The 14,871-nt window shown below is 39.1% G+C and overlaps 1 protein-coding gene across 1 annotated transcript in view; it reads right to left on the bottom strand.

Moving 5' to 3' along the window:
- Nucleotides 1-7,415: 7,415 nt before the first annotated feature.
- Nucleotides 7,416-14,871, bottom strand: part of LOC150103868 (glutamine synthetase 2, cytoplasmic-like) — a 98,810-nt gene continuing 91,354 nt past the window's right edge. The window contains exon 6 of the mRNA XM_090396576.1: nt 7,416-7,711. Within this exon, the coding sequence (XP_090252702.1) occupies nt 7,423-7,711 (289 nt within the window). The 3' untranslated portion in view covers nt 7,416-7,422. The remainder of the gene's footprint in view (nt 7,712-14,871) is intronic.

Here is a 14,871-nt window from a genome sequence, read left to right as displayed (position 1 = left end):
CTGCATAGGCCTGGTCGCACTTATTCGACTACAGGACCTTTACGCAAGATTTCTCCTTAACTATCGCCTCTGGATATCTTCGGCTGTGACTGGAACGACATCGGTGAATGGGTCTCTCCACCACCCCCCCTCCGGAACTTGCACCTCGGGTCCTCTCTCGTGGATGGTTCACTCAGGATGAAGAAAAGGAAGCCCTTCACATCTCCAAACCAACCCTTTTATACACCAGAGTCCCAGCACCTTTGATTACGTTTTTGGGATCCCTAACATCCCCGTGCGAGTCTTGCTAGTAGTTTGGAGAACCCTGCATAATGTTTCTTGAAAATTCACTGACAATATTACTTCCTCCCTTTACTGCCTTAATCTTGCCTACAGGCCTTTTTTTTTTATTGGCGCCACGCCCTTTCAATATTGACCTTGAAGGTCACCTGTGATGGGTCTTGTAGACAATCTTCAAAAGACATGCTGAATTTTGGGCAATGCTCTTGGTTTCGATACCCTTTCTTAAACAATGAGCAAATTAATTCCCTTTGGGCTTATTTTGCTCTTTATACAGATGGCTTTACATAGAGAACTAAAATATACATTTGTACAAGAAAATTCAGGTGAATTCCTACTGTAAAAAGTCGATGTTTTTAGATAATTTATTTTAGCAACATCGAAATTTTACAATATTCTGTTGGACTATGAGTTATCGGTAAATTCAAAACTGGCTGACAATGAAATGTGGAATGAAAGTGTGGTAATTGCAGGAGCAAATGACAATATGAATCATGGAACAGAAGCAATTGCAAGAGAAAAAAAAATTATTGTATAAATCACAGAACAGAAGCAAGCAGAACTATATAAGCAAAAGAAAGTATAGCTGAAGAAACAAAAGTGATTGACACTGTGGAAGTAGAGCAACGTCGTAATAAGGAAATAGAAGAAGCAAATGTTAGACCGACAGATAGTGTAATTGTCAGGATGCAAGACTTGAAAAATGAGTTGATCAGAATGAGATGAAAAATATGCGTAAATGAGTGAGATGAGAAGTTTGGTGGATAAGAATGGACAAGTACAGGTTAGAATGAAGGAAAAAGAGGTGATGAATGACTTGAGAATAGCAGCGTATGGAGATTCCATTATTAATGGTGTGGTAAATGAGAGATTCCTTAAGGTGTGTTTTCCAGGCAGGAGAATTAGCAGGATAATGATGTGTTAGATAAGATAAGCAGATGAGCAAGTGTCGGTGATGGTTGTTGGAACAAATAACTTCTTTGGATATAAAGAGCATGTAAAAATGGATATCTGTAGATTATTGAGGAAAGTGAAAGATAACAGTGTCATTGGAAAGGTGGTTGGTGTGTTGCCTAGATATGATAGTGATGAGTTGAGATGAAGAGCAGAGATCATGAATGATATATTGGGGATTTGTGTGAGGAGAAGGAAGTGGAATTTGTGACTGTATGGGATGCATTTGAAGGAAAGATGGAAATGTACAAATATGACAGGTTGCATTTGAATGGATTTGATATGAGTCAGAGATACTATTGCTGCAAGGAGGAACAAGTGATGTGAGCAACAGAGCAGAAGAGATAAACAAGAGATCAGGAGAGAGAGAGAGAGAGAGAGGAAAACTGGTGAAACTGAAGTTATTGTAAATAAGATGCCATGTCACTGCGTTCCAGGGAATTGGCATGTGCATGTTTAATAAGAGTTTTGCAACAGCGCAGGTTCCAAGAGAGTGGAAAGAAGGTAAAATTGTTCCTCTGCATAAATGTGGTGATAAGATAAGGCTGTGGCTACAAATTATAGGCCTATCTGTATATCTGAAGTTGTGAATGTACTAGAGAGAGAGAGAGAGAGAGAGACTGGTAAGAATGAGGATACAGAAATGGGTTGATTGACACTGTGGAAGTAGAATGCTATGACAAACTGTCATATAAACTTAATTGGATGGGATATCATACTGGTGAGTTGGATCGGTGACTGGCTGTCAGATATGTATCAGAAAGTTGTATGATGGAGTGCAGTGTCCCAAGGAGGAGAGGGAGTGGGGATATGATTGAGACATATAAGTTCGTCAAAAGTTGTCATCAGGTTGATATGACTGAAATTTTTCATAGAATGGAAGAGGGGAGTAGCACAACAAGAGGCCATCCCTGGAAAATGTATAAGGAGGGTGTGAGCAGAGGCATGAAGAATAGGTTCTTTGCATGGAGAGTGGATGGTAAGTGGAATGCTTTGTCCAAGTGTGTTGTGAATATAGACACACTGAATCAGTTTAAGGCATGGTTGAATAAGCTTTATGTGTTATAGTGTGTACCTCCCACGATGATTCTCTGACTCCATGGAGGTCAGATGTCAATAATAATAATAATAGCCCTGGAATGCTTCTTGGATGGCTTAGATGTAGGGCGGAAAAATGTTTTCAATGTTAGTAGTACCAAATTACTTTACAGTCATTAATCTTTAATTTTTAATATGGTTCTGTCTGTTTGCCATTGATTAATTAATAAAGAAAGGGCCATATAGCTTCATTTTGGTGATGTAAATTAGAGTAGATATTAAAGATCCAACATTGTTTCAAAGTCAAATGTATGTAGAAACTATGAAAGTTTCGCAATTTTGACCAGAGAGGTTATAAGAACACAATCCTTGACATTGGCCAGCGTCTGTACATTTGCCTTTTATTAGTAGAGTTAATAAAGCTTTCACAGGTCTGACAGCTGTTTCAAACTGGTTGGTTCTCTTCAGAGACCTTTATTTAAGCACAGGCCTTCTCCAAAAACTGGGGCGACCCCTAAGATCAGCCATTCAATGAGTAATCAATAAGGAAAGGTAGCTGGTGTTATCCACCTTTGTCAGTGCCTGCAGATGAGGACATTGCTAGTGAATGTGATGATGAAATCATAGCAGGCAACTGTTGTTGTTGTGGTTGATTATTATTATTTGACACCTCCAGGGAATCCTAAGACTCATCGAGGGAGGGCACCTACTCTATAACTCTCCGTCTCCACCACTCAACCTCATCCACAAACCGTCTCATCTATACCAACACCATCACCACTATTATTTTCACAGACAATCACAAACATCCATGCCTACAGTGGGATTTGAACCCGCAGCCTTTTGGCTGGAGAGGGGATACGCTAACCACTCGGCATAATGGAATCACCATACAAAATTACCTCTCTTTTGATTTTTTTTTTTTTTTTATTTGCATGGCTAAAATCAAATTTTTCTCTTCTCATGTACCACACTTGTCACCTGTTAGATCATTGGTACCAGCCAAAATAATCATCTCTAACATCTTCTTAATCTTGGCACCAAGAAAACCAGATTTTGTCACTCTCCTCAAGCACTCCTCTTATCATGGAATCACCATACAAAATTACCTCTCTTTTGCTCATACTTTGCTTTCTCTTCCCTCACATTTCCCCCTTCTTTCACTTTTCTGCCATATCACCTGCCAAATGTTTTTCCAACCATTTCATTTCACATTTTTTTCTGTGAAGAAATATCATGTAAGCATACTATCTCTGTCATTATTGTCTAGTCATTCTCTTCATTTTCCCCACCACACTACAGTATGTGTGCAAAATGTATTTCTTTCATAGGCAAAATATTTACAGAAAGAGAGTGAACATGTTTTGAGAGCTAGTGCTGGAAGTGTGAGAGAAAGAAAGAAGAATGATCGTGGTGAGTTGGAAATGAATGCAGGTAGATGCGGTACAAGTGAACAAAATCAGCATACCGAAATCACCCAACATTATTCTTCAAATTAGTGCCACAAAATGCAATATAATAATTAATTATAACAAAAATAACAGCTGTTAGAACCATAAAAACAAACACTCATAAAAATAATAATCCAGAAAAAAATTAATCGATTATCATTACTTCTTTTCAAAAACAACTTATCTTTCAGCTCCTAAAATCTTAATATCTAATGTAACTAACTTCTTACTAATATAAACAACAAATTACATGATAACCACAGTAATTAACTTTAATGAAATGAAAGTACAGATATTTTGTGTAATTATATTATTATTATTATTATTATTATTATTATTCGTGAAACCTCCAAGGAGTCCGTAGACTCATCGCGGGAGGACACCTACTGTACATCTCTCCATCTTCACCATATTATCATGTAATTTGTTGTTTATAGTCATGCCACAGGTACCTTTAAAGATTAATCTTACTAATGTATCAAATGATAAATAACTTATCTGATGCTATTACCTCCTTTGGAGTTTGTTTCAGGAAATGATAATGATGTATGGTTTAGCAAATATAATTAACATATATGTTTTTGAGGATGCTGTTTTCTCTTCTAGTTTTGTTAGTTGCTTTGTTATTATATATATATATAGAGAGAGAGAGAGATAGATAGATAGATATAGATATATATATATATATATATTTTTTTTTTTTTTTTTTTTTTTTTTTTTATTGTAAACATAACAATCTTATATATATATACATGATTAACCGGTTTTTGGTTCTCTGCAGTCAGACAGAGAGTTTACATGCTCATACTCTTGTTGAGGTATGTTACATCGAGGTCACTTATAAGGCTAATTACATTTTTTTTTTTTTTTTTAAATAAATTAAAGCCATTAAGAGTTATTTTAACATGATAACATAAGATCTTATTTTAACATAAGAACATAAATGTGGAAGAACATAAAAGTTACTTTTGCACAATATTATCTATTAACATGAGAGTGCCAGCTGATTAACTTTCGCACTGTTAAGCACAACAATCCTTCTTTCTTCCCCCTTTCTTTTTTTTTTTCTTTGGGGGGGGGGGGGGTAAAGGTGTCACTTCTATGCTGGAAAGTGGATTATAATGCAGTCGCCCTGCTCAGCCAGGAGTTGATTCCGTGGATTCCATTCTTGGTGGAAAAGATCTAAGGTGTTGTTTTGCCTATGGTGGTGATGCTCGTGTAGGATCCGACATCTCACCTTTTGTTGGAAGGCTGCAGTGAGTTGGTCAGTTGCCTCTCTCTGTGAAGTTGCTGTGCTGTCTGGTCTTGTATGTCTGAGGTAGAAGTTGTATATTACCGCTTTTGCGGTGATGAATAGGTAATTGCAGAATGAATGGTTATTGGACTCCACATGGACGAGATTGAAATATTCCTCTTCTGTATGAAGATTACCACAGGTAAGAGCTGCCGTTTCCCGAGTCAAACTGATTAATTTAGTGTTGACTGGGCATTCCAAGTATATATGCCGGACCGTTCCTAATTGGTAGCAGAAGAGGCAGTTATCTGAGACGTTTGAGTTAAATTTTCTTAAAATAGTAGGAGTGGGTAATATATTATGCCACATTCTCCACTGAATATCTGCGTCAGGTTTGATGGCTCTTGTGCGATATGGTAGATCCCATTGAAATAGTGTTTGATCAGATGATGCAGGATTTTCCAACAAAGTGCTTTGGTTCGACTGTTGTGTTAGTGTACTGTAGATCTTGTTGGTGTTGCTGGGTGTAAGTTTCTCCCATGAGTTATTGGTTTTTATAAGAAAGATAGGCGCCAGAACTTCTGAGTTTGGAGGGCAAAGCCCCACTTCTGTTATGTTATCAGGCATAGCGGCTTGAAACGCGGCCTTTACGGTGTCTATCTGCTCAGCCTCATTCCCATATTCTAGGTTTTCGAGCGAATTTGGAAAGCGCCAGGTGAGGCTTGGAGAAAGAATGTCACCCAAGATCCTCACGTTTCGCCAGCTCCATGGAGGAAAGAAAAATTCTTTCTGAGTGATCGGGCTTCTTACCATCGTGTTGTGAAAGATGGGTTCCATGAGGATTTCAGGTAGGGATGCTGTCTTCACTGTGTGCTGGAGGTTTAGCTTCTTCCATCGTCGAAGGGCATCTTTGTAGAAATTTGTTAAATTTACAGGCACTTGAGCTGTTGTCATTCTTAAGGTGGTGGAGAGAGAGAGACCTCTAGTGGCAGAAGTGAAAATGTACTCAGTGGTGCATTTGTGTGATATTTCCTGTTGTAGGGCATTTATGAGAAATCGAGCGCGGAACGTTGTTATCCTGTTGTCAATGGAGACCAACTTTTGTCCTCCATCTTTGAGAGAAGTACATAGCTGAGAGTAGGAAAGCCAGTTTGTTTTATTCCATATGAATCGATATATGGTTGACTTTATTTGTTTGATGAATTGCACTGGTGGCGTAAGAATCTTTAGTGTATGCCAAAGGACACTGGTGGCTATTTGGTTAACGATTATTGTTCTCCCTCTTGTGGAGGCAGAGGCTCGTATTGCTGCCCACTTTCCTAGAACTTGCTTGAAACGCTTGTTTAGGGTTTCCCAGTTCTTATCCACATAAGAGGGTGTGTTTCCTAGGTAAATCCCCAGGTATTTGTTTCCCTCTGTGGACCAGGTACCAGACATTGGGGAATCGGTTCGGTTTTTCCATTTGCCACACCATAGTCCTATGGTTTTATGTGTGTTTAGTTTGGCTCCTGAAGCTGCCTGATATTGTTGGTATGCCTTTTGTATGTTATGAAAGTCCTCTTCTTTGCGGGCTATGATTGTAACATCATCAGCATATGCTGTCAGGGTTATGGTTTGGTAGGGAAGTTTAGGGCGGCATGCTTTGAGCAGCATGCTGAGTCTACACAAAAAGGGTTCGATGGCAATTGTGTAAAGAGGACCGGAGAGTGGACAGCCTTGTTTAATACCTCTGCTGTATGGTGCAGTTATGGTAAGCCTGTTGTTTATTTTCATGCAAAACTGTGCCTTGGCATACAACATTTTAATAGTGTGAATGATGCCTGAGCCAAAGCCAAATGCTTTCAAGCAGTTGAAGAGGTAAAGGTGTTCAACGCGGTCGAAAGCTTTTTCTTGGTCTAGTGTTACAAGACCCATTGTTTCACTGTTGTTGTTCGCTATGCTTATGAGATCCCTTATGAGGTGTAAGTTTTCGTGGATAGATCTTCCAGGGATGGAATAGCTCTGATGCCTATTTATTATTTCGCTCAGAGCGGGTTTAAGTTTGTTGGCAATGGCTTTGGATATAATTTTGCAGTCGGTGTTTGTGATAGAGATGGGTCTCCAGTTTCCTAGTTTCGTCGCGTCTCCTTTCTTTGGAATGAGTTTGATAACTGATGTTGTCATATTGAGTGGAAAGCCATTGGTATTCGCTTCGAGAAATACTCTATCTATCTATCTATCTATCTATCTATATATATATATATATATAGATAGATAGATAGATAGATAGATAGATATATATAGATATATATATATATATATAGATATATATAAGTGCAACTATTATGGTCTTCTATTTATACTTTATTACATTTCTTAAAAGATATACACTGTAAGTTATTTTGAGTTGATTTATAGTGACATATAACTAATAAACTGTTTGTATTAATTTATGCAAAACTCAGCTGGATAAACTGGCATTGTCACTTATTCATTTAAACATATTGTCCTTACTAGCATCTCAGCAACTTGATAAGGATCACAGTTTGATGCGGGCCTGCGATCCTCGAAATAGCCCTTTTTATTCTCAGCAACATGTAATGGAATGCGAATACTAGATTCACGATGGCCAACACCAGCACTAAAAGAATCAATTGAAGAAGTCTCGTGGGTTCCTAAGAGACGCCTTAAATTATCTTTTCCTTCTCTTGGATCATAGGTTCTAATGTGCAAACTGTGACGCTTTTTAAGTTTTTCTATGGCCTTTTCAATTTCACTGTAAATTTCAAACAGACAGTCACATAAAATGATTTAATGGTTAAGCCAAGAGATTGTACTAATTTTTCTATAGCTTAAACACCATAAACATTAAACTTGATAATGATTTTTATTCAATATGCTTAACTAATAAAATTAAAGCCAGACTGTTAATTGGATCATTTTCTTGATCAATTTGCTTATTAGAATAATATAAATAAAACACAACCTGGCAATGACTAGTACCAAACCCAAATATATTATACAACTTTCTATATACAACATTTAAAGTAGTTACTTGTTTGGAACAATTTGAACTTTGAAATATTATATAATGAATAGGCTTCTAATTTCAGCACATAATAGTTGGCTATAGTTACCAACTTGGACCAAAATTTAACATTCAGTTTTAATTAATGGTCATGCAGAATGTGGACACTGGGAATTGTTGCCTTTTACAGGAAAAAGGAAGAGGAATGTTAGCTGGAGTTAGGTCAACCCTCCAGAGTAGAACTTTTTTCCCAGTACTGTAACCACTAATAATTTCTCAGTCCAAGTTATAATATAAACTGTAAGCAGTTAATGTTGTTCCAGTTAAGATTCCATTAGAAATATTTAAATTTTTCAAAAGCATTTTAAGTTTTTCTTTTGCTTTTTCAAGTTTGTAAATTTCAAACAGTTACATAAAATGATTTAATGGTTAAGCCAAGAGATTGTACTAATTTTCTTCAACAGCCAAAACACCATAAACTTTGAGCTTGATAATGATTTTTATTCCATATGCTTAGTTGCTGAATATTTCAATTTTGGGAAAAGTGGAGATAATCCACTTAACTGCAAATCAACCAAGAATGCTATAGACCAGAAAATATAGATAGTGATAAGTAGCAAATGTTTAAGCAAATTAGATTAGCAAGTGCAAAGTGAGTGATTAATGTAAACTGGACAGAGGAGGCAGCATATTAGTTGCTGAATATTTCGATTTTGGGAAAAGTGGAGATAATCCACTTAACTGCAAATCAACCAAGAATGCTATAGACCAGAAAATATAGATGGTGATAAGTAGCAAGTGCAAAGTGAGTGATTATTATAAGGGACTTCATATATAAAATAATGTAAACTGGACAGAGGAGGCAACATACACTAAAAGATCTGAATTTTTGGACTTTTTGAGGGATAACTGTCTTAGGCATATTATGGGGGAAATATGAGGAGTAAAAATTTTGGACTTCATCATCGCATTAGAAGAATTGATTGTGACCAAGTGCCATACCTTTTACAATAGAGTAATAACAGCAATGGATGAGAGTAAAGCATAAAGCATATACTCATTTTTTTTTTTTGGATTTTGCAAAAGCATTTGACAGGGTACCACATGACAAGTTGGTTTTTAAGTTGCAAAATATGGGGCTGGATATCAGGATTGAATATGGGAGAGCAGTATAAGAGAGAAGGAGAATTACAAGTGGAGTTCCACAGGGTTCAGTACTGGGACCATTACTGTTCAAGCTTTATGTCATTCGGGACTATAGGAAGGTATTCAGTTGTTTTCGAATGATGTGAAGCTTGGAAGGGTTATTACTAATAGTGCTGATGTTTTGTCTCTTCAAGTGGATGATTTGAATAAACTGGAAAGGTGAAGAAATGAATGGGATTATCAGTTTAATGCAGCTGAATGTAAGGGGTTTTGAATTTGGGATCTATAGATGGTATGCTTCATACTCACTTGGTGGAAGCAAGGGATCTTGGAGTGATTGTAGATAAAAATTTGAAGTTCACAGGATGTACTGCAAAAGTTGTGAAGACATCTCAGAGAATTGCATGATCCACACCCAGTGAAGTGTGGTAGTCCCATTGTATAAAGCTTTAATCAGATCCTGGATTTCTGTGTTCAAATCTGGTCACTGGGATTTGAAGAGCATGAAGTAATCTTGGGGCAGGTACAGACAGATAAAAATGATATCAGGACTATACAATGTTGGTTATGAGAGTAGACTGAAGGCATGCAAACTACAGCGTTTAGTGAATAAAAGACAAAGAGGTGGAGATATTATTGAGACATTTAATCTGCTGAAAAGTTATTGATGAATTGACACTGGGGAAATTTTTCATGTAGTAGACTAAGGACAAGTGGCTATCCCTGGAAGTTGCAAGTAAGTTTTTGCATGGAGAGTAATGAGAGCACTTTCTTGCCACTCCAAAAATATTGTTTGTAGATCTTATTTTAATTCTGATATGATACCTTAAATAATGCATAAAGCATATCCCAAAGTGTGCCTCTTTTGCTATTTTCTGCTGTGCTTCTAGAAATGCAAAATATTTATAAAAAACTTGTTGCCAACAAAGATAATTTTAACTTAATACTAAAGCATTTGCATTGCCACATGCTTTTTTATTGCCATTTTGAAATCCTCATAACTGCTTACATTATATCTACTGTTCTCCTGACTCCTTTCTTTTCAGTATCCAGAATAGGATTCTTTGACATGTGTCATTTGTCTTCTGCATATCCAAAGAGGTGCAGCTTGATACAAAGATCCTTTAAATTGACTCGCAGTATGGGCTAAGGATAACAGTTACCAGTTTAATGTGACAAAATGCAATTTTCCACATTACACTTTGAGATTATATACTTTGTGCAGGAGTGATTGCAGAATGGAAATTGATGTATACAAGACATGTTGCAAAAATGCAACAGCTCACTGGTGGATATTGAGGAAAATACTGGCAAGCAGAGATAAGGTTATTATCCTCTTTATATTATTTATAAATAGGTGGCATCCATACCACAAAACCTCTTATCCACATAACCATCCCCAAAGTTTGGAGTATAACTGTGTCTGGATGTTGATTAGCAGCTACTTGTACTCTTATACAATTAGAAAAAAGTGGACGAATGGTAGTGGCCAGTTTGATGAAGAAGCAATGCCCATGAATATACTTATAAAAAAAGAGAAAAAGATATAATCCAGAAATATAGCATCATCTATGAGAAAATGATTGCATGAGATGGAGGTTATGTTTTAAAGAGGTTAAATCTCTGTAGCCATTTATTATAATTTATTTATTTATTATTTATTAATTAATTATTATCAATCCTCAATTGTTATGAGATTTTCTCTATAATGATTATTTCTATTTATGAATGTTTATATATGCACAAGGGTTCAATTCCGATGTGTAATGACTTTTAATTGTTTCCTTCAGAATCCGAAAAATCACTGACTCAAGATCAAATACAAAATATACACATTTAATAAAACAAAAACAATATATACACTTCAAATAAAATTACACAACTAACTACAAAATTAACTGGATCCAAGGCCTTTTAAAATAAACTTACACTTCAGAGATCACCCATTCTATGACTCATTCTATTACTGGTTTCTTTAACATATACTTAACCACATCTACCAGACTAAACACCTTGTTTACACAATAACAAAATGTTCGTAGTTAGTTTCTTTGTTAAGGCCTTTTTCCGAAGATATAAGATCCTCAGGGGCTCACTTTAGTGAGTATGGGTGTGGAAAACCCGAGGTACCTGATGCTGGACCATGCCTTACTTCGTGTAATATACATCTGTTATATTATCTGTAGACTGGTCCCTCCTCTTCCTCCCTTGATTCTTTCTTTCTTCTCTTCTTGCTCCTTCCCCCGAATGCTATTAGAGTATTCGAGGGGAATCTTTCCTATTTTTCTATGTCATTCCGTCTTGTGCTAACAGGACATTATCAAACACTGTAACATGATCAGGCCATCAAAAAATGTTCATACCGCATTGTCCGTCGCGCGGGTTACCAAGGGATGCGTTCGGGTTTTAGGCAGAGGGACCCGTTTGAAAAATATGTTACAGTCTCCCTTAGACACCACTCCTCAGCACTCTGCTAGAGGAAACTTCATCAATGGGCCCGCTACCCATTTGGGAAGGTGTTTAGGGGCAGCGCAAAGAAATGGTTCTGCAAAAGGACGGAAATGGCAATGACAACGGCACCAGACTATGGCTTTAGGCAACTGGAACATCTTCTCTCTGACAGGGAAGGAGTTGGAACTGGTTGAGGAAGCCAAGTGCTACCGGCTAGACTTAGTCAGGCTTTCTTCAACCAAGAGGAGAGGCTGTGGAACTGTCGACCTGGATAAGGAGTGGAAGCTCTACTACTCTGGTGTGAGCCCGACAATGTCTGCTCAGGCGGGTGTGGGGATACTCACAAGCCCCCAGCTGTCAGACTGTGTTGCTGAGTGGATTCCATTGGGGGGACGGGTATGTGTATTCAGGCTTCAGATGAAAAACCATGATTTGGCTGTGGCTCAAGCCTATGCACCTAATCTGGAGTCAGAATACTCTGCCTTCCTAGAGGAAGTGGATGCTGCTTTTGACAGGGTGGCAAACATGGAATCAGTCCTGCTAATGGGTGACTTCAATGCACATGTTGGAACAGATGACCAGACATGGAGGGGTGTGGTTGGGAGGAACAGTGCCCCTGACCTTAACGTGAATGGATTGAAATTATTGGACTTCTGCTGTACTAATAGCTTGTCCATAATGAATACCTTCTTCCAGCACCGAGAAGTCCATAAGTATACCTGGTACAGGGATACACTAGAACAAAGGTCTCTGATTGACTTCTTTATAGTCTCAGCAGACCTATTTTTCTCAGTGTTGGATGTTCGTGTGAGAAGAGGGGCAGAATTGTCAACTGACCACCACCTTGTTGTGTGCACTCTATGGCTTCAGAAACCAGATGCTACCATCAACGCTGGTAGGCCTAAGCAGCTATACTGCGTGAAATGGGAGACATTGGAAAATGAGGCTGTGAGGAAGAATTTTGCAGATGACATTTCCTCCAGGTTCAAAGAGATTCCCAAACATACTGCAGATGTTGAGGAGGAATGGAAGCTGTTCGGAACAGCTGTCAATGCCTCTGCACTCTCGTGGTGTGGCAGAAAGCGGCTTGGCATGGCAATGGGCAGTGAGAAAAGGACACCTTGGTGGAACCAAGAAGTCCAAAAAACTGTCCAGGCAAAAAAGGAGTCCTACCTAACATGGCTTAAAGTCAGGTCACCTGAGATGCTGAGATGCGTTTGCAGTATGCTGAGGCACAAAAAGCTGCTGCTAAGGCAGTAAAGACAGCAAAGCAGAAGGCTTGGGAATCCTTTGGAGAAAGATTAGGTTCATCCTATGCAAATGCAAACAAAGTATTCTGGCAGACCATCCGCCGCCTTCGAGGGAGGAAATCGTGCACAGCAAGGGTAATTAAGGCCTCTGATGGTGCACTTTTAACAACCGAGAAGGATATCCTCCACAGATGGAGGGAATACTTTGAGAGCCTTCTTAACCCGGGTGGCCCAGCAGTTGTGGACATCCAAGAGGTGCAGATCGGGGCAATGACTAGTCTCACAGCAGAAGAGGTCCATTTAGCAATAAAATCGCTAAAATCGGGCAAAGCTGCTGGCGATGATGAAATTTGGCCCGAAATGCTAAAAGCCTTAAATCGAGACGGTGTTCTCTGGCTGACTCGAGTGTGTCAGGCTGCTTGGATATCTGGGCGAGCACCAAAGCAATGGCAGACAGGCATAATAATACCAGTCTTTAAGAAGGGAGACCAGAAGGATTGCAGTAACTATCGTGGCATCTCTCTGCTCAGCCTGCCTGGGAAAGTGTATGCTAAGTGCTTGGAAAGACGGTGCAGGAGCATAGTTGAGTCAAAGTTCCAGGAAGAACAATGTGGCTTTCGTCCTGGTAGAAGCACAACTGACCAAATCTTCACTTTAAGGCAAGTCTTTGAGAAATCTTGGGAATATGCCAAGAATGTCTACACATGTTTTGTGGACTTGGAGAAGGCATATGACCGGGTTCCTCGGGATAAGCTTTGGCAAGTAGTACAGGAGTATGGAGTGGATGGTCAACTATTAGCTGCCATCAAGTCCCTGTATGAATGCCCAGAGTTTTGTGTCAGGGTAAAGAGCACAAAGTCTGAACCTTTCACAGTCTCCGTTGGCCTCCGCCAAGGGTGTGTTCTGTCACCCCTCCTTTTCATAATATTTATGGACTGGATTGATAGGCACAGCCGAGGCAGTGAGTGTGTCAGAATTGGAAAATGTAGCATTGGACGTCTTCTTTTTGCAGATGACCTAGTTCTGCTTAGCTCTTCCACAGCGGACCCTGGATAGGTTTGTAGCTGTTTGTGCAGATGCCGGAATGAAGCTCAGTGTGGCCAAAACTGAAACATTTGTGGTCTCAAGACAACCATCCCAGTGCACTCTAAATGTAAGTGGAGTCCCAATGAGACAGGTGGAGAAGTTTAAATACCTTGGGTCCATATTCACGAATGATGGAAAATGGGACGTAGAGCTAGATACTCGAATTGGCTTAGCAAGCTCAATGTTGCGGAAGCTTGGCCGTTCAGTAGTATTGAAGCGGGAGTTAAGCCAGAAGGCAAAGCTGGCTGTCTTCAATACAGTCTATGTCCCCATCCTCACCTATGGTCATGAGAGTTGGGTAATGACCGAAAGAATGCGGACACGAATCCAAGCGGCTGAAATGAGGTTCCTTCAAAGGGTTGCAGGGCTGACAAAACTCGACAGAGTCAGAAGCTCTGCAATTCGGGAAACCCTCAATACTCAACCGCTGCTTCTCCTTGTTGAGAGATCACAGTTACGCTGGTACGGGCACCTGGTCAGAATGCCACAAGAGAGGCTCCCTCAGCAGGCCCTCTTTGCCAAGCCAGAGGGTGGGAGGCCATGTGGAAGGCCAAGGACTCGCTGGATAGATTATATCCAAAACCTTGGGTGGACACGTTTGGGAATCCCACCAGAACACCTGAACTTGGTGGCAGAGGATTGTGACCATTGGAAGTTCCTCTTGCAGCTTTTGCCCCCACAACCCAATTAGGAAGAGTGGGCCTTGAAGATGTATGTATAAGATTCTGTTCTTCTTCTGCATAGGATCCTTTCTCATCACCCTTATGTAGCACACATTATTCCTCCTGACTCTGAAGTATAGATTCTGAATTTACCAAAGGATAGGTACTCTTACCTCATGCAGTTCAATTTTATTAATTTTTTGTACCAGCAAAAAAAGGTTTCTTCTACTGCTTTATCTGAGTTGCTAAATTCCGTCTCCTTTTCCAGTAGAAATAACAGATAGATCCGGCGTCCTTAAAACAGATGAAATTT

The sequence above is a fragment of the Typopeltis vanoorti genome, chromosome 8 (genome assembly GCF_054136105.1).
Source record: "Typopeltis vanoorti isolate ZY-2024b chromosome 8, IOZ_Tvanoo_1.0, whole genome shotgun sequence".
Classification (NCBI taxonomy): Eukaryota; Metazoa; Arthropoda; class Arachnida; order Uropygi; family Thelyphonidae; genus Typopeltis; species Typopeltis vanoorti.
The sequence above is the reverse complement of the archived record's forward strand: the minus strand, read 5'-3'. Positions and strand labels throughout refer to the sequence as shown.